Source organism: Zootoca vivipara, chromosome 3 (genome assembly GCF_963506605.1).
Source record: "Zootoca vivipara chromosome 3, rZooViv1.1, whole genome shotgun sequence".
NCBI lineage: Eukaryota > Metazoa > Chordata > Lepidosauria > Squamata > Lacertidae > Zootoca > Zootoca vivipara.
The window spans coordinates 82,784,544-82,808,839 of NC_083278.1; the positions used below are offsets into that span (position 1 = coordinate 82,784,544).

The window sequence follows — 24,296 nt, forward strand, 5'->3', positions numbered from 1 at the left end:
CAGTTTACATGGATCCTTGGGATCAGCCCTTCATTCCCAAACAACTTGGTACAGTATATGTGGACGCAGTATTAATGCCGGAACCTCAGAGCAGCCAACTGGCTGTCACTTTATTGCTGCCATCCCAAGCAGTGTTTAAATGAAAGCTGCACCGGATGGAAACTACCCTTCTGTGTAGTTATTATGGCCAGAAACTCAATAAAGTTATTATCTGGGTTGACAAGCCCTTGGCTGACACTGGAATTAAGCAGATCAGAGTACAAAAGCAAGCGAAGGATTTGAGAAGCTGTGACTTGTTCTGCCACCCAGTAAGTGTAGAGAAATTGCTCAGCTTAGCAACTGCTGTTTGATAGAGGGAGGTGCCTCAAGCCTCAGTTTAATGGGTTGAGGACTGCTCCGCAGTTCACCTGTAAACCATCTGCAGAGCTGCCTCTGCTGGGGACAATCAGGTACTCTGGAAGATTGAGAAGCCTACCTTGCTCCACCCAGTGACTCAGTTGCCACCAACTGTAAATACTTCCCCTGTAAACAGAGCTTCAGTTGAGTGAAAGCAAACAGGAGAGGAGAGGAAGAGAAGTCTTTTCCACAATCGCCTTAAAAATGCACATAACAGAAGGGCCCAGAACCAAGACTCCAGGAACAGGTTAGTATAATTTCTTCTGGATAGGGATGCTGGAGAAGTCAATCAAATGGAAATGGGAGCACAAATCACCACTATTGGCACATTCATTTGAGGTCAGGAATGGAAATCATGTAAGCAAAATACATGTATTCGGTATTGATGGGTTGTTGTTTTTTTTGTCCAGAAATTTTTGTAAACCATTATGTTATTTTCTCCATTGTGTTTCATGTTTTCCTTCCATTGAAATGCATTGAAATTAATTGCACAATTGATTACTGTGGTTTTGGCCTAGATGAATAATGTAGGTTTTAGCAGAAACTGAACTGTAGCAGAACAGAAAGAGCGCTGATTGTGGAAGCACAGGACAGGGTGGAAATTACTGCCTCCTTATATATTCCTACTTCTGAATAATGGTGTGATTCAGGGATAAGTGGATGAGTTGGAGGATGAGCCTTTTAAAATGAGCTTCATCCTGGGGGGATGGAGCCGGAATGAAGCTATACCCACGTAATAGTGTCACAGAATGCCAAGCTTCCCTTTTTTGGTGGCCATCTCATATATGTGCTTCTGCTCTGGCTTTGGCTCTTCCCAAAAGGGATGTCCCACTTGAAAACCCTAGAGAGACATTCAGACAGCAGTAGTGAGTGGTTGCTAGGCAACCACATTCTAGAGAACAGTTTAGGGATAGGCAATGTAGCCAAGAAGTGGGAAAAGAGTTTTTCAGCTGCCTGAGAGGAGCCTGTGTTTGGGAGTATGCAGCTTAGAAAGAGATTAAGAAGTTACAAAACAATGCAGGATGTGGACTTAGAGGTCATCCAATGAAACCAATTTACTACAGATGTGAGACGGACAAAGAGAAGTACTTCTTTAAACAACCTATCATTAATGTATGGAACTAATAGCCACAAGATGTGGTGGTGAACCAGTGGTTTTGATGGCTTCAAAAGGAGATAATACATTTACAAGGAAAGGTCTATCAATGTGGAACTTCCATGTTCAGAGAGAGTTAAGCTTCTCATATGGTCATTCGGAGATAAGGTTTGTGCATCCTAAGGTAACTTGATGAGTGCCTAATTCAAAGAATGTAAGAGTGGAATGGCTCCAAGTTACTGAAGGTTGATTTTTAGACTCATTTGCTTCTGTCTTCCTTTTCTGTTGTGCCCCTTCTTTACATCTGGCTCCTTCCAACAAAACTTGAAATTTCCTCTCCCACCTATTGCCTGTTGAAATGCAGAGAGAAAACAGGGGAAGGTGCCACAGAAAAATTGAGGCCAAATTCAAGGAAAACATGCAGTTAATTACAATTAGCAATCAAATGAATTTATTTCCATTTCCGTTTCCATCTCTGGTTAAAGATGCTTTAAATTTAAGAAGGAATATTTACCTTACTGTGTATTTTTTAAAAAAGAAATTTATTTGCATTTTCAATAACAGGAACAGAGCACATAGCTTACTTTGTACTAAATAGCCCCTGGATTGACCTTCATGTATTTTAAACTTTCATTTATAGCCCAGCCCTCCCTGAAGCTCAGGCTGGCATGCATGGTTCCCTCCTTCCGTTTAATGCTCACAATTATTCTGGGAGGTAGGTTAGCCTAAGTAGTGATTGGCCGAAGGTCACCCAATGAGCTTCATGACTGGAAGTTTGAACCTGGGTCCTCCCAGTTTGACACTCTTAACCATTACATTAGGGATTTGCTATCATGTGCCTTTCAATACCTTTCCAGGTACCCTTGAGCAGACCCTCGGGCATCCCCATTCAGCTGTAACAGTGTCCCCTTCACATCTCCTCCAAGTGTCCCTGTCAAGGTTGACTAGAAGACTCCTGCTAGTTTTCAAATATTCTCAGGGACGGACTTTGGTAATCTTTCATAATATGGCGCCCTGCGTGAGGCCAAAATTTGGTGCCCCCAAATAGATCTTCTGAATTGTGGATCTTCTCAATTTTGTGTCCCCCCCCCCCCGGTTCGGCACTCTGTCTAGGCGGCGGAACTGCCTGCACCACGCTAAATCCAGCACTGCTATTCTGTTTGCTGTTACTCCACCCTTAGATATTTTCACTGCTATGGAATGTAGATGTTAGTTCTGCTTATCTAATGCATTGCTGTGACATGCTCTATGGGCTTCAGGAAACAGGCCAATTGGCAGACCAACTCTGCATTACGAAAACGTCTGCAAATGTGACATGGTGGCTGGCAACATCAACCCCGCCATGTGGGAATCCCTTGCAACTGACTGCAGTGCCTGGAGACAGACAGTCATGTTGTGTATCCATAGCAGTGACCAGAGGAAGAATGGCCGCTGGGAGGAGTGCAGAAAGAGCAAACACCATGGTGCATCTGCAGCAGCACAACCAAGCACCTACATCTGCCCCAGCTGCAACAAAACATGTCTCTCCTGTATCAGTCTCTACAGCCACAACAGGTGCTGTAACTATTCAGCAATTTGACTTCACCCCCCAAAGGCACACTCCTCCATTGTCTCCCGAAACAGATGGATGCCAGCAATGGCAACAAATGTTGTGGTGTTTTTTCACTATCTGGAGCACTGTATTTTAAAGTAGAGTGTTGCTCTATCTTCACTTTCTGATTAAAGGTTTATGCATACTGTTATAATGGTGTCATTTCAAATGTTTCCTCTTCTTTTTGGAATAATAGAATCATAGAATTGTAGAGTTGGAACGGGCCCCCAAGGGTCATCTAGTCCAACCCCCTGCAATGCAGGAATCTCAACACATGGTGCCCACATCCAATTTGAAACCAGACCAGACCCTGCTTAGCTTTGCAAATGTGCTAGCAGTTTTATATTGTTGCTTTTAAGTCTGCAAAGCCATATCTTGTGTGTAATATTTTTTGTGTGTGTGTAATATTATTCATACGAGTTTTTTATGCACCCAAGATAGTGTTCACATTGCATCTGAAGCACAAGATTAAACACACACTCACACACCCTGCCCAGCCTTCTTATTACACACATGGATGGGACTGTTATATATGGAAAGAAAGAAAAAGCCATCCTCAAAACACACCAAAACTTAAATGAGCATTAAAAAATTACCTCACAAGAATTGCAAGTATCCAAATCTTTCAAATCTGAAACCTGAAGAAAAAACAGAGACAAGCCATTTATCAATCTCAGCAGAATATCTTCCCCACTGTGTGGAAAGTGTCATTATATGCTTTTCAGAGTGGCCATTTTAGTCTCTTACAGAAAAAACAACAACTCATTTTATTGCACCTTAAAGACTAAGCAAACTATTAAAGATACGACTTCAGGTGCATCTGATGAAGTGGATTGAAGTCTAGAAAAATTTATGACATAATTTGTTAAGGTGCCACGGGACTCTGTTATTACATGATTTACCTGTGACTATGATATGATGCCTCCAAAATGTAGTACTTCAGCATATTTTTTTGTGGAGCCATCCTGTCTTAACTGAGGCGTTCTGAGCTCTGGCTACCATCAGCGCCTGTTAAAGTATCCATGAATGATTCCAGATGAGGCTTTCCTTCTGCAAACCAATGATATCTTGCTCCTGGGTGTTGCAGAGCTCTGTGTGAGGCTTGTAGACCTCAGCGTCATACATTGCTGCCTTGGTTTTTGATTTTGTTTCAGAGCATGAGCTTCTAGAGGAACTGCTGACTTACGATGACCTCTTTCTGGAAACATTCAATGCTTTTCTGGCTATGCCTGTGAGTAGAGGTCCCATCTTTTCCTGTTATCTGAACTCTGGGTTTTGGCTGGGTTAGAAGATACTTTCACAGTTGTGACATGCTGTTCTTCTCAGAACAGTGCATTTTTTTTAAAAAAAATGTAAACAGCTGGTGGGTGGGGGATATTTGTGGGAAAGGGCAGCATGCAAAAGGTCCCAGGTTCAATCCCTGGTGTCTCCCAAGTGGGGATGTGAAGTGTTTCTTCCTGAAATCCTAGAAAGCCACTGTTTAGTAGGTGTGGATAGATGGACCAGGTGTGGATAGAAGGACTGAGCTAGATGGACCAGTGGTTTGACTTGGTATAAAGAAGGTTTCTATAAGATCAGGACTGGGCAAGGAGGATAATTCATCCTTGCCCCACCTCACACTGCAGCTCAGATGAATATTGCCTCCTAAGCTGTATGTAAATGGAGATTTCATTCCCAGGGTTAATAATGGCTCCAGGAATGAATTTTCATTGGGATCACAGTGGATGCGGGGAGAAGGGCAAATAGCAGAGGTGGCCAGGATCCATTGGGACTGGTAGGTCAGAAAGCTTGGAGACCAACAGCAGGGGGAGCCAGAGCCCATAGAAGACAGAACCAAGTAAGGCAATTCCCTTTGGGTCCCCATCCTCCATTCCTGACCTCTCACCTCCAATGACATACTGTATTTAAAAAAATGTTTTATAAATGTGAGGCATGACTTCAGATGTGCATAAGCACATTTGCATTTTTAAAAACAAACTAACTTGTTACTTGTTTGATGCAATGGAGGAAGGACAAGACTAAATGCTTGCTCAGTTGCCCTTCCAGCATTCCACTTTCCGGCATATATATTTGTAACACCAGTTGCAAAGCTAGCTTTTAAGGACTGCTGGACCTGTGGTGAGTGACTGCTCAGAAATACTACATCAGGCTTCCTCAACCTCGGCCCTCCAGAAGTTTTGAGACTACAGTTCCCATCATCCCTGACCACTGGTCCTGCTTGCTAGGGATGATGGGAGTTGTAGGCCAAAAACATCTGGAGGGCTGAGGTTGAGGAAGCCTGTACTACATGCTCATATTCTTCTTAGAACTGCCAACACTGTTCTACCACCTTTTCAGGTGATGTGTCACTTTCCTGCCTAAAGGGATGCCTTTTCTCTTTCAAGTAGGCTTTCCCTCTTAGACTGCACTATGACCGGCTGACAGGACGACTGCAGGAGCTGGATGGCTTCCTCTTGCCAATTGGGTCCAATTCCCTTTGCTATGGAGCAACCGATACAGAGAGGGAAAGGGCCCTGAGCTGGTTAGCGCAGGAGCGCTTCCTCCCATTTCAAAGGTTGAGCACTGGATCTGTTTGCATTTTCCCATACAATGCTCTGCACTACGGTATTTCTTAGCGTTCCGTTGAGCTGTCACATTGCAGGTGTTTTCTATGCTTTGGATATGGGTTCAGGGTTTTGTTCCTGCTGCTGTGAATTCCTATGTGTCTGTAAGTTGGTTGCAGTCATTTTAATCTTGCGAAGATGGAAATGGACAGGAGACACAGAAGCCATTAAATGTCATGTAGTGTGTAATATGCCCATTCTACAGATCAGTAAGTCTCTGACATCCAGCAGTTTTATTTGTTCGACCCAGTCATGTTCACAGCTAGAACAACAGAACCAGTTCCTGTGCTTAATTTCATCCCATATTATATTGGGCCCCTTAATTACTTTCTGAAGCGGCACTGAGCTCTGGGACATGACTCCTTCCATGCAGTATTGCATTAATCGCTGGCAACAAAAGAGGATAATTTGAGCATGTACTTTTCCTTCCCTTATAAGTGACAACAGCTAAACTTCAAGCCCTTGAGACCAAGGGGCTTGAATAGATATTTTCATGCTGTGTCCAAGCAAATCTGCCCCAGGTTGCAGTCACGTGGGATGAAGACCCATTGCCTACCGTGGACTTCAGAATAAGGGTGCATATGATTGAGATGAAAATCAAGAAATAAACTACTTGAGCATCCACAAATGCAACCAAAGGCATTTCCAATGTTACAAAAACTGCCAATACCTTTTAGTGCAAGGCTAGGGAACCTGTGGCCCTTCTGACTATTGAACTCCAACTCCCGTTCAGTCCCAGCCAGCAGGCCTAAGGGTCAAGAATGCTGGGAGCTGTGTCTAAAGATCCCTTCCAGTGCTAAAGAGAGAACTAACCAGCCTAAACCCCATGTTGTGATATCAGAACAATTCTAAAGGATAAGGTGGGCTTAGGATAATTCTTTGCAGCCCTTCCTGTGTCCTGGTGCTCTGAGCTGTCACTGTTTCTGAAGCGTTCATTTGCTGCATGTTTCCTGCTAGGACTCTCTTTTACCTGGAGTATAAACTGGCAAAGCTGTTGCTGTGTCCTCTGGATGAGAAGTACCCAGGGAGTCGCTATGCAATTCGTGGGTTCAGTCGCCAGTCTGACAGCACTGCCATCTCCAGCATCCCCAGCCATTCATCAACAGAGCGGCAGCCCACTGGAGTCCCAAGCCACGTGCTGCTAAGACTTCCTAGCCAAACACGCAGTACTCCGGCCTGCCTAGGTGAGTCTCCCTCAGCTGCTGTCTTCTGCACCCTCAGGAGCGGATCTCCTCAGCCATCTCTTGGTCCCTTTCCACTGCTGGAGAGAGGCCTGTCAGTCTCTTTGCATGCATAGCTCTCAGACTGCTATTTGGTTGGCTGGAAAGAAGACAAAACTATGGTGTGTGACTGCACTTGGAATACTGTATATAGTTGTTAGGATTTTGTGTAGCTGATGCTGGCTACTGTGAAGCTAGTGTGATTAGTATAAATCACATGAGATGTCTGAGAAGACTGTAGGAACAGAAGACTGTCTTTTCTCTTCTATCTGAGCGTGTTATTGTATTTGTACTTTTGCAGTATGCAACTGCTTGTTTTGCCAGAGTTTGGAGAACACAGACGTGATTATGGATTCTCTGTATATAGTGTGAATAAAACGTAGTTTAGATCTATGGATGTTTCTTTCTTCTTGCTGTGTATGATGCCAGAATACTTGTGTGTGCTTCTCATATGAGAAGTGTCGCAGACAGGCACTCTGGAGTGAAGGGACATGCCATTCCAGAGACGCGCCAACCGGGAGACGCTCGGAGGTACTGGGGGGTCTGCCGTCCCCCCCCCCAGGAGCGTCTGCTGACAAAAGTTCTGGTTGCCTCACCTCAAAAGGTATTTTAGAGATGGAAAAGGTGCAGAAAATGGTAATGACCAAGGATCACCTCCTTTGTCCAGCAATAGCAACCTTTTTACGTAGTACATGAAGCTGCCATCTCCTAATAGGCATTGACAGATTTGTTGTCAGTGAATTTGTGGCTGGTTCTTTTTAAAGTAATCCGAGCTAAGATTCCTAAGAGGGACATGCCATGCAAAAGTAAAATTATTTATGTTGCCTTGACCATGTCAAAAGGGAGTTTGGAAAATGGCTTAGATGGGGCAGGATCCAAGCCTTCCTAGTGTCACATGAACCCATTGCACTCATTTCCATTCTACACCCAGGTGGGGAGCAAGCCTCGCCATCCACCAGCTCATCTGTAAACATTTTCTTTCTGATCCCTCTAACCTTCTGTCTCCATGCTTTCCTGCAGGACATTTTGTAAGATCATCTGGCCAAACCTCCACTGAGATATCTTTGGAGTTCCCAGGTATCTTGAGTTTAGCTCAATCTCCAGCCCCAGAACATCTGAGCAGGCTCCAGCTTCAGAGACTCTTGTCTGACTCCAGCATACAAAGAGCAACTGGTAGGAATCCTGCAGCTAGGTTGGGGAAATTGGAGGCTGGGCAAGAGCTAGCTGGAAAAGGGTGCATTAATTGCCCTGGCCCCTGGAAGGATGTGCTTTCAAAGGTCAGCTATTTGTGATTTTGCTTCTGATATGTGTCCCTTTACAGGAAGGCTCAGAAGTGGCTGGACCAATGCTGGTGAGCCAGTGGTAACTCCAATTCATCTAAGCAGAGCTGCTTTTGCCTCCTCGCCTGATCAAGAATTCACTGGACTTCACACGGATGGGTAAGTCTGGCTGCTAAAAGTGCCACGACGAGGATACCAAATTATTTCTAACCAAGTTAATGTTCTCCTGCCAGATGAACTGGTCTTGTGAAACCTGAAATCTGTTGTGCAATGTGTGCGGCACAGCTCACTTTTCATGGTGACTATGAATTCAAGTTTTCCATGCTGGAGAGTTATCTAATGCAAAATCCTCTTGCCAGGATATTTACTGGATAAAGGTTATCAGAACAAAATGACATCCATATTGGTTGATCTACAATGGTGCCCAATTTAAGGCAATTGTTTTAAGCTTGAAAGACCTAAAACAGCTTGGGACCTGAGTACCTTTCAGATTGCTTTCTTCCATACATTCCTCCCTTCTTGTTCATCATCTGAGAATATGATCCACATTTTTGGCTGCCTGAAGCACAGCAACAAGGTGTTGTGCTTTATCATTGGTGGCACCCATACTGTATATTCTACAGGCATATTGTAATAGTATATTTTCTGCCTCAGAGTAAATGAACTTTGATATCTCTTTGAACTACCTAATTCTGTCAATGCCCTAAGATTTGCCTGCAAAAAGCTGTCCCCATCAGTTGTCTGGTTTTGACACACTGTTCCATCTGTTCCTTTTGAAGTTGTCGGAAGCCATTTTCAGGTCCTAGGAAGGTTTTGCAGTTTGATTTGAATGAGACAAGTAACTCCCAGTCCCAGGAAGGGGAGGTGGACACTTTTCTTTCGCCTTGCTTTGGAAGCGCCGCTCTGCAGCAGCTAAAAGAAGAGATCCTAGGGACTGTGAGTAATGTGCCATCCTGCTGAGAAACTTGGCTTGGAGGCATTCTTTCTATGCAGCTCATTTCCCCCACTTCCTGACTTATATGGATCAATCTATATAGCATAGCTCAGTCGGTTAGAGCATGATGCTGATAAATGCCAAGGTTGCAGGTTCGTTCCCTGTAAGGGACAGCTGCATATTCCTTCATTGAAGAGGTGTGGATCACATGTTCCTCAGGATCCTTCCCAACTCTATGATTCTGTGATCTTGTATTGCGATGATGACTAGCAAAGTTACAGGAGAAAAGGTGGTTGTCTCACCCTGTTCAATGATGATGTGAACAAGGGCTGTCTCAAGCAGGTCAGGCGCCCTGGCGCTGAGGCGTGGAGATCGCTCCGGCGCCCCCACCCTCGCAGCGCGCAGCACGGCTTCCGCGTGGCTTTGCCACAAGCGCCTCCCCTGCTGGCCTGGCGCCCTGGCGTCCCGCGCCACCAGGACTACACCTAGAGCCGGGCCTGATGTGAACTGCAGTGTTAACAACAGTGGCCCTATTAGGGCATTCAGTCTCCATGTGTGTAGAACCCTCCACTAGGTCTAGGTTGATTAAAGTTATAGATTGCTTCCCACTATGAAAAGTCCCAACACAGTTTACAACCAAAATAGAAATGTAATAATAATAATAATAATAATAATAATAATAATAATAAAACGGTAATAATAATAAATTGCACAAACATGTTAAGGACATAGTAAAGAATACACTGTCATGAAAGAATTAGTTATCAAGGTAACCACCCAGAACATGACAAATAGCTGAAAGGAAAACACAATTGTCTTTGCCTTAGCTGCCAAGTATCCCGTTTTTCGCAGGAAACCCCCGGATTTTAATCAGTTTCCTGCTGTTCTCCCGAATGGAGAATAATCCCGGAAATACCCCGGATTTCCTACCTGCCAGGGAGCCTCCATTTTGAGTACCGCTCTTCCCATGTGTGGGCACCGGAAATCGGGCAGAGGGGCACCGGAAGTGGCTTCTACGCATGCCCGGTGTCCAACTTGGTGGTGGCCGGGCATGCGTAGAAGCGACTTCCGGTGCCCCTCTGCCTGATTTCCGGTGCCCACACATGGGAAGAGTGGCCCCGAAGAGTGGCTTCTATGCAACTTCTGGTGCTGCACCGCTGCTGATCCCACATTTTTCAGCGGGAGACTTGGCAGGTATGGTCTTTGCCCAATGCTGAAACAATGGCAAAGTTGGTGCCAGGTGGACCTCCCTGAGGAGAGCATTCCATAGACGGGGGGTGGGCTACTACAGAAAAGACCCATTCAGGGCTGTACTTGGCACGAAGGGCCTCCATGAATAAACTGGGTAAAAATGGCATGTTGGAAAGGGCAGGGCTTTGAAGCACCACACACACACACCCTTCTCCCTGCATGTAACTTTCCCCATTCCACCCTCCTCTTGTGCAACGTAGCCATAGAATGGGGCCCTCAGATGTATAGCTGTGGGTAGGCGGCATTCCCTTCTCCTCTCAGATGCTTACAGCTCTACCAGCTATCTTTCCCCTCCCTCCCTCCCTCTTGTATTGCAGAGGGCTGGCATGGACAGCTTCAGGGAGTTCCTCCAAGGCACACTGGGAATCCACCTCCTTGACTTCTGGATTGACTGTGAGGACATTATGGAGCACACCACACGCCTGGAGAAGGCCAGAACTGCATCCCAGGAGATCCAGCTGTTCTTTTTCAGCGCTCTTCGGTATGGATGCAAATGAATTTTTCAAACTAGATGTGGAGGAGAATGGCTATACAGATGTGACATGGGAGATCCCTGACGGGGTCTATTTATAAAGCACTTGTTGCAGTGCTGTAGCTTACAGGGAGCAAGGGCCTAGCCATTATTATTATTATAATTATTATAATTATTATTAATTATTGCCCTGGGTGAAGCCTCCAGAGGGGTGTCATTGAGGCTTCCAGCCTGTGTGTGTACACAAATGCACATGGGGTGTGGGTGTGTGAGCCAAATTGGGACTTTGCCCTGGGTGAAATAAAGCCTAGTTTCGCCCCTGCTTGTTAGCTGGCAGAAGATGCTTAACCCTTTCCTTCATGCTGTCTACCAGAATTGTATCACCTTCAAAGCTGCTATTAGCTCCACAGCATGGATAGAAATGCAGGCACCTATGAGATAACTGTACCTTCTGCACCCCCAGTGGGGCTAATAGCAGTGCTGGTGCTGTTGCACCACACAATCACTACTTCAATGTTTCTTAAACATCTGGGTGGCATCACACTAGAAGAGAGCCCCATGCAGGCTGATGCCATGATGTGTTAGCAACAAACTTGCTCTATGAGTTATGTAACGTAGCCCACCCGCTTGCCCCACCAAATCTAAGTTTCTGGCTCGGCCAGCTTGCACTCAGCTCAGACTTTTCCTGCTCTAGCTTTTCCTTGGGTTGGTGGATCTTCTTCTTTTGTTGGCAGGAGCATTCAAGCCAAGTACAAGCTGATGCTTCCTCCTGCCTGTCGGGTGAGTAATGCTGCTTGGGGTGCAGGTGCCCCTGCGTTTATCCAGGTCACAGCTTTAAGAGAACCTTTGCTCTCCCCGGGGAAACTGACAAATCTGCCAACTGCGTGGCTCAGCTGCTAGCCTGCATGGGGGTGGAAGCCCAGGGACAAATGTCTACCTCCTCCCACCTCCTTTGTCAGGAAAATTCTTTGTTTCCTGAAGCTGTAGCCTGAATCTAGTGGTGTGTGTGAGGTGTGTGTGTGTGTGTTTTGTATCAGAGCAAACTTCTGTTGCCTCTTTCTATCCTCTCTCTGTTGGCCTTTTTACCATTGTTTCCAACTGTGCATTGTAGGTGCTTCCAGACATAGACTATTTTTGCAGCATTCAGTAACGGCTGTTCTGCTTTAAAAATAAAAGCTCATTGCAGATTGATTCTGCATCACCCCACTGTTTCCTTTGGAAAACAGATGTAGGTGGTGATGGTGGTATCCACACCTTCCCATTGTGGGTGAACCTATACCAAAACTGCAATCACCAGCTCTTTGTGTCTCATTCAAATGAGAGTCTTGTCCTTTTGATGGTATGTGAAGAAGTGTGCATGCACATGAAAGCTCATACCTATGACAAACTTAGTTGGTGTCTAAGGTGCTACTGGAAGGAATTTTATTTATTTTTTGTTTCGACTACGTCAGAACAACACGACTACCTACCTGTCCTTTTGTGTTATTTGACAAAGACATCTGATTTGTCCCTCCTCCCTGGCTATGATAATCTCTGCCCATCACTTAAGCCTTTTTGGACCATCTTAAGACAAGTCAGCAGAACATGAGAGTTATCAACAGTCTTTTGCAAAGTCTTAAAAAGGCATCGCCTTAGAGCACCCACACAGATAGTTCTATGTATAGAACTCAGGAAATCTATAAGAATGTGTGAATAATGAGAACAACTTATTTAAGCCTTACCACCTGTGAAAGAGCTTAGGCCCCATTTACATGAAGGGCATCTGGTGTGGTTGTTGCCTCCTTGGTAGTTTCCATTCCAATTGGCATACTCCACACCCTTTGAAGTACATCCCTTGCTTAACAAGCTGTTAAAACAGGGTTGGGAAATTTGTGGTCCTCCTGATATTGGTGAATCTAATTCCCATCAGCCCAAGCCAGTATGGCCAATGGGCAGGGATGATGGGAGTTGTAGTCCAACACCTTGCGAGCTGTCACACAGGTGACACATTCTTGTGTTAGAGCAGGCATGTCAAACCTGCGGCCCTCCAAATGTTTTGGCCTACAACTCCCATGATCCCTAGCTAGCAGGACCAGTGGTTGGGGAAGATGGGAATTGTAGTCCACAACATCTGGAGGGCCGCAGGTTTGACATGCCTGTGTTAGAGGAACTTTGTCTGGACTCAGCCAGTGTGAGAGCAATGAGGGAGGTGGTGGCAATTGCAAACATCTAGAAGAAACATGACAAGTGGTTATTTAATTTCCATTTTATACAAATTGCATAATAACATTACTGCTTTCCTGACCCTCTGCTGGCAGCAGCAACGTGATGAAACTTCAAGCCCTGAGGAGACTGCTTTTGCTGCCTTGAGCAGAAACCAATATGATGCTTTGAGGCGCCTGCGCTCCTACTGGGTCCCCCGGTTTCTCATTCACCACCAGAGGACCAGGCAGCTCAGGTTTGTGTGTTGAGGGATCATGAAATGAACGGGAGTTTGGGGTGTGTGGAATGGGTTATGTTTTTTTCAGCTGCACCAGGCAGTAAAATGATATTTCTCTGGCAGCAAAATTCAATAACCAGAGAGGCCTTTGACAGGAAGACGAGGCAACATCTTTTTATTTTAGAGAAAAAGGCAAGTAAGGGGTCACATGATAGAAGTTTATAAAATTACGAATGGCATGGAGCAAGTGGATAGAGAAAGGTTTTTCTCCTTCCCTTCTAAACACTAGAACTTGTGGGCATAAAATGAAGCTGAATGTTGGAAGATTCAGGGCAGATAAAAGAAAGTACCTCTTCATGCAGTTATACTATGGAACCACTCCCACAGGGGAGCTTTAGGATTAGACAAATGCATGGAGGATAATGGCTACCTACCAATGGCTACTAGCCATGGGGGTTATGCTCTGCCTAAATAGTCAGAGGCAGAAATGCTTCCGAATGCCATAATTCAGAGGAGGAGATAGTGATGTTGTGCTCAGGTCCTCTTTGCAGGCTTCCCACAGGCACCTGGTTGGCCACTGTGAGAACAGGATGCTGAAACAGATGGGCCATTGGCCTGATCCAGCAAGCTCTTCTTATGTTCTTATGAGAGATCTAGGGCAGGTAAACGGGGGCTTGGATTATTGCACAGAATCATTGAGTTGGAAGGGAGGCCAAAGGGTGATCTAATCCAGTCTCCTACCCATGCCTGAAACTCTCTAATAATTTCACTAGAGCAGGGATGGGGAGCCTCAGGGCCAAATGCAACCCTCCATGCTTCTCTGCCTGGCCCTTGGGACTCTCCCAATGCCACACCTCTCACCAGCCTTGCTTTACACCTTCCTTGGGTGCTCTTGCCAGGCTGCAGTGTGCCCTTGAACTCTGGCAATGCCTCTTGCTTACCTAGTTGGAGGCCAGAGAGGGATGTGTGAAGAAACTAGCCTTCTGTACAAAAGGCAAAATTCACATTCATTGTTACATATTAACAGCTGCTACATTGAACATTTAAAAGTGATCTTCATGTGGTGACTATAATGTGCAAATTGGCTCCTCAGGGGCACTTGCATTCTCTGTAGTCTTCCTTGAGCTGAGGAGTTTGATGATGTCCTATCTTCTCCCTCTCTCTTTCAAATGGGGAAACTGGAATGCTGTTTGTTAGCTCAAAATAATGCCAGCCAGCCTATTTATGTTAACACTTCTGAATGCTTGGGCTCAGTTCAGGCTTCCCAATCGACAAGGAGCTCTTCCCGAGTACTGACTTCCTGTCCTCTCTTAACATGGCGGCATCACTTCCTGTTGTGGATGACCAAAGGGACACAATGAGAAATGAAGACTCGAGAATGGTGTGCGTACCAACAGAATGCTTGGTTCTGTTTTTATTTCTGACCTGTGCTGTTATCCTGTGATCATAAATAACTCTCTTGATTTAAGATATGCTCGTGGATTTCACCCTGCAACCCTCCCCCCTCCCCCAGCAGTTTGATCATCCCATGGTCTGTAATTGACTACCTAAGTTAACGTGACTTAAAATTAAGGTGACCTGATATTAGGGACTTGTGGGAAACTAGCATGAGAATTTGGGGTGAGGTCAGGGGGCTGGCAGCCAGGTCTCTTTAAAGCAGGGGGGGGAAGCTGTGCCCCCAGAAGTTGCTAGACCACAACTCCCATCATTCCTGACCACTGGCCATGCCAGCTGGGATTGTTGGGAGCTGGGATTCAGTCACATCTGGAGAGCTACAAATTCCCAATACATGCTTCAAGGCTTTCACTGGTAGTCATGGTGACCAAGTATGCTGTGGTCTAAACCACAGAGCCTAGGGCTTGCCGATCAGAAGGTCGGCAGTTTGAATCCCCGTGATGGGGTGAGCTCCCGTTGCTCAGTCCCAGCTCCTGCCAACCTAGCAGTTCAAAAGCATGTCAAAATGCAAGTAGCTAAATAGGTACCACTCCGGCGGGAAGGTAAACGGCATTTCTGTGCGCTGCTCTGGTTCGCCAGAAGCGGCTTTGTCATGCTGGCCACATGACCTGGAAGCTGTACGCTGGCTCCCTCGACCAGTAAAGCGAGATGAGCGCCGCAACCCCAGAGTCATCCGCGACTGGACCTAACGGTCAGGGGTCCCTTTACCTGCTTCATCAAATAAGCTGAGTTTCAGAACGGCCTTGGAGAATCTGGACACAGTTCTAGCCCTTGCTCCACTGCATCTAGCAGGGAGGCCCTGAAGGAACATTCAACTCTTTGCTACGGCTGTGATATCTGTCCATCTTTGCTTCAGCAATTTAGGAGGAACAAAAAAAGTGGAATTGGTCCAACCAAGCAGTTGGACCTCCCAGCAGACCCCTCTGAAACACTGACGACCACCCGATTTCTCCAGGTATTGATGTGTGACATGGGGGATGGTGACGGCTTTCTTCACTACTTGACTCGGTGAGTTATGCTTTTCTTAGCAGCCTGAACATTTACTGTTCTTTGTCGGGGTGTGTGTGTGTTGCTTTCTATCTGTGACCCAAGGGAGGATATTCACTTGTGGGGAACGTCTTTGCAACCTTGTGCAGACCAGCTGCGTCCTTATATCCCTGGTTTTATTGGCGGCATTTTTCCAGTTCTCCGTTAAGCTAAGGGAGGCAGCTTTCCTGGTTACCCTTCAGGTTTGAGGATCCTCAGAAGACCCATAACCTGTTGCTGTGGAGGAAGCTGAAGCTCTATGAGGCTGCATGGGCGCAGGAGGCAAGCCAGTCAGAAATTCGCCATACTGCTTGGCAGATTTTTCAGACATTTATGGCGTCTTATGCGGGATGCAACACAGGTGAGCTCTCCAGGAATGTGGAGCAGCATTTGTTACCTCTGCTCTGTCATATGACTCTGAGGTGGCAGGAGCCTAGGTCTATTAGGAGTGAGAAGCCTTTGATCTGTTGAGGGCCACATTCCTTCAGGGTTTATCTCTTGGGGAACACATGCCAGGGATGGGAAAGACCACAGTCAAAATTTGGCAGCATTGCACCTCTCTCTCTCTCTCTCTCTCTCTCTCTCTCTCTCTCTCTCTCTCTCTCTCTCTCTCTCACACACACACACACACACACACACACACACACACGAAAAGGAATTTGAGAGGGGTGTTCCAGAGAGAGAAACAGCAGGCCTGCAGCACACACAGAGCTGTTAACACTGAGGCAGCATATACAGCAATTCCTTAAGGCAAACACCCTTCCCCCAAATCCTGGGAATTGTAGTTTGTTAAGGGTGCTGGGAATTGTAGTACTGCATGGGGAAACTTGGTGTCTAAGAAATAGCTTGTCCAAAGAACTATCATAGCAAACCTGCACTTTGAAGATGGGGGGTCTTAAGCCAACCTTGTGTTCTGCTTCTCCTTTCCTTGCAGGGCTTAGCTCTCTTATACTGGAATACATCCAGCATCTTGAGAGGATGCTTTCCTTTGGCAGTGAAGACCTGAAGCCTTCCACTTTTGAACCAGTGGTTCCCTATGTTCTGGCTGTTCTGGATGAGATGTGGCTCCATTATCTTCGCCATGAAGTCACAACTTTCCTTGAGTGAGTCCCAAGCTGTCCTACACTATCCCACCATGTAAGATGGTGTAGTCTGAATTTAAATCCAGTTGTTGCTTTAGTAACAAAATGGGTTTTGAGAGTCAATAAAGAAAACTTTAATTCCCCTTTCCCCAGTGAACCAGTGCTTTTTGCAAATAATTTTTAAGCTCTTTGATTGTAAAAGGGGGGAAATTGCCATCTAATTTTCTTTTTTGCAGATGCTGTGTACCGGAATCACATGACAGTGACCAAAGTATCATGAGTGAAGGCGATAGAGTAAAACAGGAGGGAAACGAGAGGTAATACAGAATGCTGTGGAAACAAAGGAGCAACTTAGATGCTGAATTCTATTTAGTAGAGGCCTGGATTTACAAAGATGCTGCTCTGTTAGCCTCTGTGCCCTTACAATATCCTAATTCATAATCTAATGAATGAAAAATAATATCTGGGGAGAACAGGGTACCTAAAGTTTTTTGGGTACCAGCAAATGTCCGGCTTACCCCTGGGTCTGCTGATAACCTTTCCATTATGTGGAACTTAAAAGTGTAGCAGAAGCTATTAACGGGGCGGTTTTCAACACAATCTTAAAGTATTTCACTTATTGTGAATTCATTTTCAGTTTATATATTTGAGAGAGAGAGAGAGAGAGATTCTAGCCCTCATAGGTGTGGAGGAAAGTTTGAAAATACATGTGCAAAGTCTGCAAATGGAGCTTGGTCATGGCTACTGAAATGAAAGAGTAGGGTTTGCATTCTCTGCCCAAGCTCTTATCTCCCTGCCCAGATTACTTTCTCAGGCCATCTCCACCCTTCTTTTCACTTTTCCCACCTCACTCAGTGCCCAGATGAAACCCAAAATACTGCAGTCCATTTTCATTTTGCAATAAATAAATAAATGCATCATTCTTTGGTAATCTGTGTGATTTATTCTTAAAATGGAATTTGCATTTCATTGATACACCTCTGGAATATAGTGGTCCCCCCCAAGTCCTCTAAGTAATAAATATTTATGGGCTAATGCTTTGTGAGCAGGGAGGCATCATATCGAACAATAACGTGAAGCTGTGATTCCCGAGCCCTGCAATGATCCTCATTTGTGTGGCCCTTCCTGCAGGATAAAGAAACAGAGGCAGAATGCCTGGCCACATCGTGACCGAAAAGGCAGAGGGAGACACAGGAAAAGGAGCAGGAAGAAGGCAGCCGTGACGTCTCACTGCACAGGAAGTGCTGCTGAGCAAGAGACAACTGGAGAGAGGTCACCAAGCCCACAAGATGCGCCTACGCCTCAAAATGCACCCGACCTGCTCAGCAATGCCGTTGTTTTAAACGTTTATAGGAAGATGGCTCATAAAACTCAGGATGTGGCACTGCAAAGGATTCTGGGACTGCTCCAGGAAGTGGAGGCTTGTCAGGATGCTGCCCAGAGTGAAAAGCGCCTGGGTTGTGTGACGAGGCTTCTAGAGATCTGGGACAAGCCGGGGGCTGTGGGATCAAGTGCCTGCTTCCCAGAAGAGCTGAAGAGGAGGTTAAAGAAAGAGGTAGCCCAGGGAGGGATAAGTGACTCTAGCTGGAAGGAAACCCGACTTGCTTTGCGTTCCTTTCTGGCCCCTTCTTTTGAGCAGTTCTGGGATGAAGTGAGTGAGGGGCTGAGGAAGCATGGGGTGCAGCCCTCCGAGATCCCAGAGGAGCGCTGGGGGAAGCTGGAACCATTCCTACACTCCATTGCCGCCAAAGTGGCTCTCAGGCGTTTAAAGAGCCGGAAAGCTCGCGTTGGATCAGCAGCCACAGCTCAGCCTGCTAAGGGGGACAAGACCTCTTTCTGGCAGTCCCTACGGAAAGCAGCAGAGGGCTGGCCCACCATCGAGATGCTCCATTTCCTCAAACACCTCCAGGAGCATGGCCCCCCTGTGCTGGAGAGTGGCCTTCATTTTCTACTGGAGGTGCAGAAGTTCAAGAACGCCCACCACGCCTGGCCTGACATGGCTCTTCTGAAGAAGAAAGTCCATGTGATACGTGACTGTTTCCTCAACTCTCAGATTGAGCCCCGGCTACAGGTACGGTGCCTTTCCTGGATAAGGGGCAGACAGCAAGTGTGACAGGGAAGCATCCTGTGCAAGAGGCAAAGGCTCCCTATTTTATACCTCCAAACAACAGGTGTGGCAAGGGAGCAACACCTCCTGTATTTTTTTTTCTTCCTTGAGCCTGCTCCTAAAGGAGTACATTTGGGAAGGGAGGTGCATTCAAAGAGCTGTTTGACAGTGGACCAGACTTCCTAGAGAGGCAATGGGACTCTCATTTCTTGGGGGTTGTTAAGTAGAGGTTGGATGGCCACCTGCCATGTATGATCTAGTTGAAATTCCTGCATTGCAGGGGGTTGGACTGGATGACCCTCAGGGGTCCCTTCCAACTCTACAGTTCTATGAAACTCTTACATACCACACAGTCAAACGTCTTTATGACCTGCTTGAGGGCTGTCTGGCTGTCTGATGTGGAAACAGGATATTGGATTACATGGGCCTCTGGCCTGATCCAGTGGTGCCTATATAGGCTGCACAATGTCTTAAACCAAGGACTGCCAGTCATTTTAGGCCCTAGGCCCATTTCGATTTTTGACAAAGTGCTGTGGGCACCCTTCCGCTGGTCACTTCTCTCCTGGATTAGCTCTCCCCTGCTCTTACTCCAAGAGAAACAGATAGAATACACACACAAACCCTTTGTTTTCCCAAGGGATACATGTAAAATTAGATCTGGTAGAATTGGTCTGAGCCTTGGATTTCACACAGAGCCAAAAAGAGGAAGTGAGATAGAGTGTCGCCCTTCCAACTTCCTTCTTCAGCTCTGTGTGCTTTTCAAGGGAGAAAAAAAATAAACACCAAGGTTAGAAAAGTCACCAAACGGGCAGGAGGTGAGATCAGAGGCTTTGTAGACAGAAAAGAAGACACCAAGAGCACCATCGTGCCCATGGTCACCACACTGGTGAGCCCTGTCTTGAAGATGGGGAACTGAATAAATTATGCAAATGATAATTCGCAACAGCTTTTATTCAGCCTTTCCTCAGGCACCTGAGATTTCACTAGGTTTTGTCCAGATTTTTATCTAGCCATAAGGACTAGAAACTTGCTTTCGAAGAGGAAGATGTGATTCTCAGGATGCTGAATTCATACTGTTTGTAATGCCACCACAGAGGATATGTAAAGATCTGTCCTCGTGTGCTACATCACAACATACGTTCTGTCCGAAACTGGCTGTGTAATGCTTTCCTGTATGCTTGTTAGGATTAGCTAATTTTGAAGCAGTTTCCACCACTGTTTTTTATAGCTAATGCTCAAAGTGTATTTTTTAATAAGGCCAAATAAGAGACAAATAAGAGGAGAAGGAGCTACAGCATCTGTGGTTTTCAGGACTGCAGTACCTGAAGGAACACCTTTCCGTCTGAACCCCCCTGGACACTGCGATTATCATCTGAAGCCCTTCTTTGTGTGCTTCCTCCACGAGAGGTTCAGAGGGTGGCAACACAAGAACAGGCCTTTTTGGCAGTGGCTCTTTGTGGAATGCTATCCCCAGGGAGGTTTGCCTGACACCTTCATTATACAGCTTTAGGCACCAGGTGATGTTTCTTTTCAACCAGGCCTTTGTCTGATTAACATCCTATACCCTTTGAAATATGTTTGTGGGAGGTGGAGGGTAGGGCGGGTGCATTATTACCTTGCTTTGATTTTTAAAATTGTTTTTATTACGTATTTTGTTTTTATGTTGTATTTTTATGCCGTGAACTGCCCTGAGATCTACCGATGAAGGACGTTATACGATTTTAAATAAATAAATAAATGCTAGTAGCTTTGGCAAACTAGTCGTTGGTGTTGCCTGCAGACCAGTAATTCCAAAATAATTAAATGCTATTATCAGTCTCCTGCCAGCAGAAATAATCTCAGCTTCTCACTGTCCCTGACTCATTGTATCTGGGGAATGCCTTGCCTGAGCGCAGCTGCTGCCTCTCAGCATTCGGGCAGAGAAACCAGATTATACCCAAACAGAGGCCAGAGTAGTACGAAAAGGGTGTGAGAGAGAGCACACACGCTTGACCTCAAATTAGTGCTTCTGCTTTATTCTGCTGTTGGAAGAGCCGTGGGCAGGGAGGATGTTTCCTGTGGGTTATCTTGACATGCTCCCAAATCCAGGATGCTGAATGTGTGCTTCTTGCCCTCCAGGTTGCAGTGGATAATCGGAGGCTGGGGAGAGCTATCTGGGCAGCTGAACAAGCAGTCCAGGAAGAGATTCCAGTACCGCCTCCAAGCTTGTTTGATGAGTTGAAGGATTCAGTCTTTAATATTCTGCTGCCGTACTGGGCCGCTTTCCAAAAACACTGGCTCAAGCAGTCCCCTGCGAGCGCACAAAAAGCCCCAGGTGGGTTTATTTTCACTTCGAAAGCAGAAGAAAGAAAATGGCAAATGTCCATGCAGAGATCCTGCCATTGGTGTGTGTGTGTGTGTGTGCGCGCACGTTAACATAGACAATCCCTGTGGCAAAAAAATGTTTTGCGCTCCTGATTGATGTGTGGGGAAAGTAAGTGTGATTGTGTAGTACTAATGCAAAATATACATAAAGTCCTAGGTTCAGTCTCTCCAATGGAAGGTTCTCACAAGTGGCAATGCTGGGAAAGATCTCCAACAGAGGCAGCAGATGGCTGGCTACTGCCAGGGTAGATGGGCCTGGTCTCGGTAGCCCGTTAGTCTAATTCAATCTTAGGAAAATGCTTCAGCCTCCTGGCAGAAAGTCCACAAGGCTCCCACTTTCAAGACAGTAAAAGTGCAAATCGGCTCTGGCCAATTTCTGACTTTGTCTTTGTCTTAGGGCATAGCGTGTTTCATGGAACAGGGAGTAAAGGTTGCACAGTAAAAGCTCTCCAGAGTAACACACATGTGTTTTACCAGTACATCACACTGAGAGAATTAACAACTTTGATAGACAAGGTCTTCCCTCTCTGCAGTGTTGAGAAATCAGCTCCTCCTCCAGAAGAGGCGGGCCATGCTCGAAAAGGTGCAAGGGCCACCAACACAGCTTCTTCAACTGCCACCGCTCCAGCGGCCCAGGGAAGTCCAGCAAAGCAGGGGTCAGGAGGGTTTTACTTACACCTTCTCCATCAGCAAAGGCCTCATGCTACAGGTCAGTATGCGCCATTGCACTCTTTACCGTTTCCTAGGATTCAGTGGCTTAGAATTATGGGCGAGGAGTGAAAGTACAAACCAATCTGGCAAGAGTGTTGGCTTTTCCCTGCTAAGTGACACAGGCTGATATTCCCCAAGCTGCTTCTCATCTAAAAGTAGTTTCTCCTCTGCAGCCACTCAGAGCATCGCAAGACAAAGCTATCACCAAATCTGGTACAGCCAAGAATTGTGATAACAGCTCCTGGGTGTTGCACAGACAACCCTAACCAGCACATTCTGTTGCTGTAGCTGAGAGTTATGCTGCCACCAACTTAAGCTTTTTTTCTTTCTTTTTCACCCAGATGACTATGCCTGGGAGCCTGTTGCAAATGCAGTCTCTGGTTTGTTTCCACGCTCAAAGGGTGCATATACATGCCAACAATAGATATAATAATGGTAGTATTTGTTGCCTTTGGGATTAAATAGAATGTAACAGAATAGCCGAAAATGTAAACAGTTCATTGCAGGTTTTATACAGTACAGTATGTGTATGGCAGAATGGCAGCAAAAGCAAGAAATTACAACAAGCAGTCTTGGAAGCAATGTATAGGACCACTTGCTGGAAAGTTTATCTGTGAATATGTCACTATTCAGGGAAGATTTTTAGTCCCATGAGCCTACACTAGAGAGCAGGAGCAGATGAATTGATAATCTCTCAGAATGACTACTCTTTGTTGTTTTTTCTTATGGCCTCATAACCTGGTCTTTTTGACATTTTTACATATGCAATAGTTAAAGGTAAAGGTAAAAGGTAAAAGACCCCTGACATTTACGTCCAGTTGCAGACGACTATGGGGTTGTGGCACTCATCTCACTTTACAGGCCGAGGGAGCTGGCATTTGTCTGCAGACAGTTTTTCCGGATCATGTGGCCAGCATGACTAAGCCGCTTCTGGCAAAACCAGAACAGTGCACGAAAACGCCGTTTACTTTCCCGCTGGAGTGGTACCTATTCATCTACTTGCACTTTTTAGCATGCTTTCAAACTGCTAGGTTGGCAGGAGCTGGGACCGAGCAACGGGAGCTCACCCTGTCGCAGGGATTCGAACCGCCGACCTTCTGATCGGCAAGCCCAAGAGGCTCAGTGGTTTAGACCACAGTGCCACCTGCATCCCAATATGCAATACAATGGTACCTCTACTTACGAATAACTCTACTTACGAATGGAGCTCCGTCCGCCATCTTGGATGCGGTTTAGATAGGATTTTTTCTACTTACGAATTTTTAGATAGGGTTGCTTTGACTTATGAATTTTTTCTCCCAATGCGTTCCTATGGGATTCGACTTACAATTTTTTTTGACTTACGAATGTGCGTTCGGAACGCATTAAATTCGTAAGTAGAGGTACCACTGTAGTAGTAATCTTTAATGGGGCTGTAGTAGTTCTGCAAATGACCCAACACTCAGGAAGTGTTTGAAAAACCTGGAATTCCTTGTTGTAGACCAGGGATTATAACAACATCTGCAGGGCCAAGGGTTCCCCATCCCGGTTGCAGGGAGTTGAATTTTGGTGGGCTAAAAGCTTATGTGTGTCAACTAGGTATTGCCCTGCAGTTGTTGCAGAAACATTGATGCACTCCAGTGTCACCTTAGGCTAGAAAATGACAATACGCTAATACAGTAACTCCTTTTTTCCTTAGGGCATGAGCAAAGAACTCATGAGTCACAGCAAGACTAGCTCTTCTGGGTTTCAAAACAGGAAGAGGTCAACTGGATTTCAGTTTCCCTCACTTCCCAATGTGCCGGTGCTCACTTGACCATGAAAGAAGGTACCACCATTATTCAGATCCTGAGACTTTGCATGAATGCTGAGTGGCAGCCAGAAGCCACTGTGGAGAATTTTAGAATGATTTCCCCAGAAAATGCTAGCTTGATGTAGAGGGGCACCCAAGAACAAGTTCACAGCCACAAGGTTGCACAGATGAGAACATGTATGTGTTGCATGCACACACGTACCCCTTGCTGTTGGCCAGGATGATATCACAGAAAATGTAACACTTGAAACTGGGACAAAATAAAGATTAAGTAGCAGCAATAGGCTTCATTTTAATTATGCAATTAACAGTTTGTTGGTCATAAAACTTTTTTTCCTATTAGATCAAAAGGTTACTATGCATTTTGGGGAAATTATAATAAGATTCAGAGTCTCAACTTTTGATGATGAAAGTTATCTAGGCAATATAGAAACCATGATTTCTGTAAAGTAGATTTCCTTAGCAGAATCTCTATATTGAGAGAATTTTCTGATCGA

At 45.7% G+C, this 24,296-nt stretch overlaps 1 protein-coding gene across 5 annotated transcripts; it reads left to right on the forward strand.

Annotated features, from left to right (window-relative positions):
• Nucleotides 1-415: 415 nt before the first annotated feature.
• On the forward strand, nt 416-24,235 carry LOC118081765 (uncharacterized). 5 transcript variants are annotated; one of them, XM_035108160.2, is made up of 19 exons: nt 416-643; nt 4,238-4,314; nt 5,471-5,637; nt 6,644-6,870; nt 7,927-8,079; nt 8,228-8,345; nt 8,966-9,122; nt 10,689-10,852; nt 11,578-11,623; nt 13,141-13,280; nt 14,517-14,643; nt 15,574-15,725; nt 15,947-16,104; nt 16,678-16,846; nt 17,062-17,142; nt 17,957-18,896; nt 21,051-21,246; nt 21,830-22,005; nt 23,686-24,235. In XM_035108160.2, exons 1-19 carry the CDS (start codon nt 601-603, stop codon nt 23,800-23,802), a joined length of 3,408 nt encoding a protein of 1,135 aa, XP_034964051.2. In that variant the 5' UTR covers nt 416-600; the 3' UTR covers nt 23,803-24,235. The 5 variants fall into 5 exon arrangements, with proteins under 5 accessions (XP_034964051.2, XP_060128928.1, XP_060128925.1 ...); XM_060272945.1 differs by lacking the exon at nt 23,686-24,235 and having other exon boundaries at nt 2,752-4,314; nt 21,830-22,731; XM_060272942.1 differs by lacking the exon at nt 23,686-24,235 and having other exon boundaries at nt 21,830-22,731.
• The last annotated feature ends 61 nt before the right edge of the window (nt 24,236-24,296 follow it).

Bases quoted from the DNA above. Each gene is read 5' to 3' on its own strand.
- LOC118081765 (XM_060272942.1), top strand. From the start codon at position 601: ATGCACATAACAGAAGGGCCCAGAACCAAGACTCCAGGAACAG. The intron at 4,315-5,470 runs GTGAGTAGAGGT...TCTTTCAAGTAG, and splicing joins ATGCTTTTCTGGCTATGCCT to GCTTTCCCTCTTAGACTGCA. The intron at 17,143-17,956 runs GTAATACAGAAT...CCCTTCCTGCAG, and splicing joins AAACAGGAGGGAAACGAGAG to GATAAAGAAACAGAGGCAGA.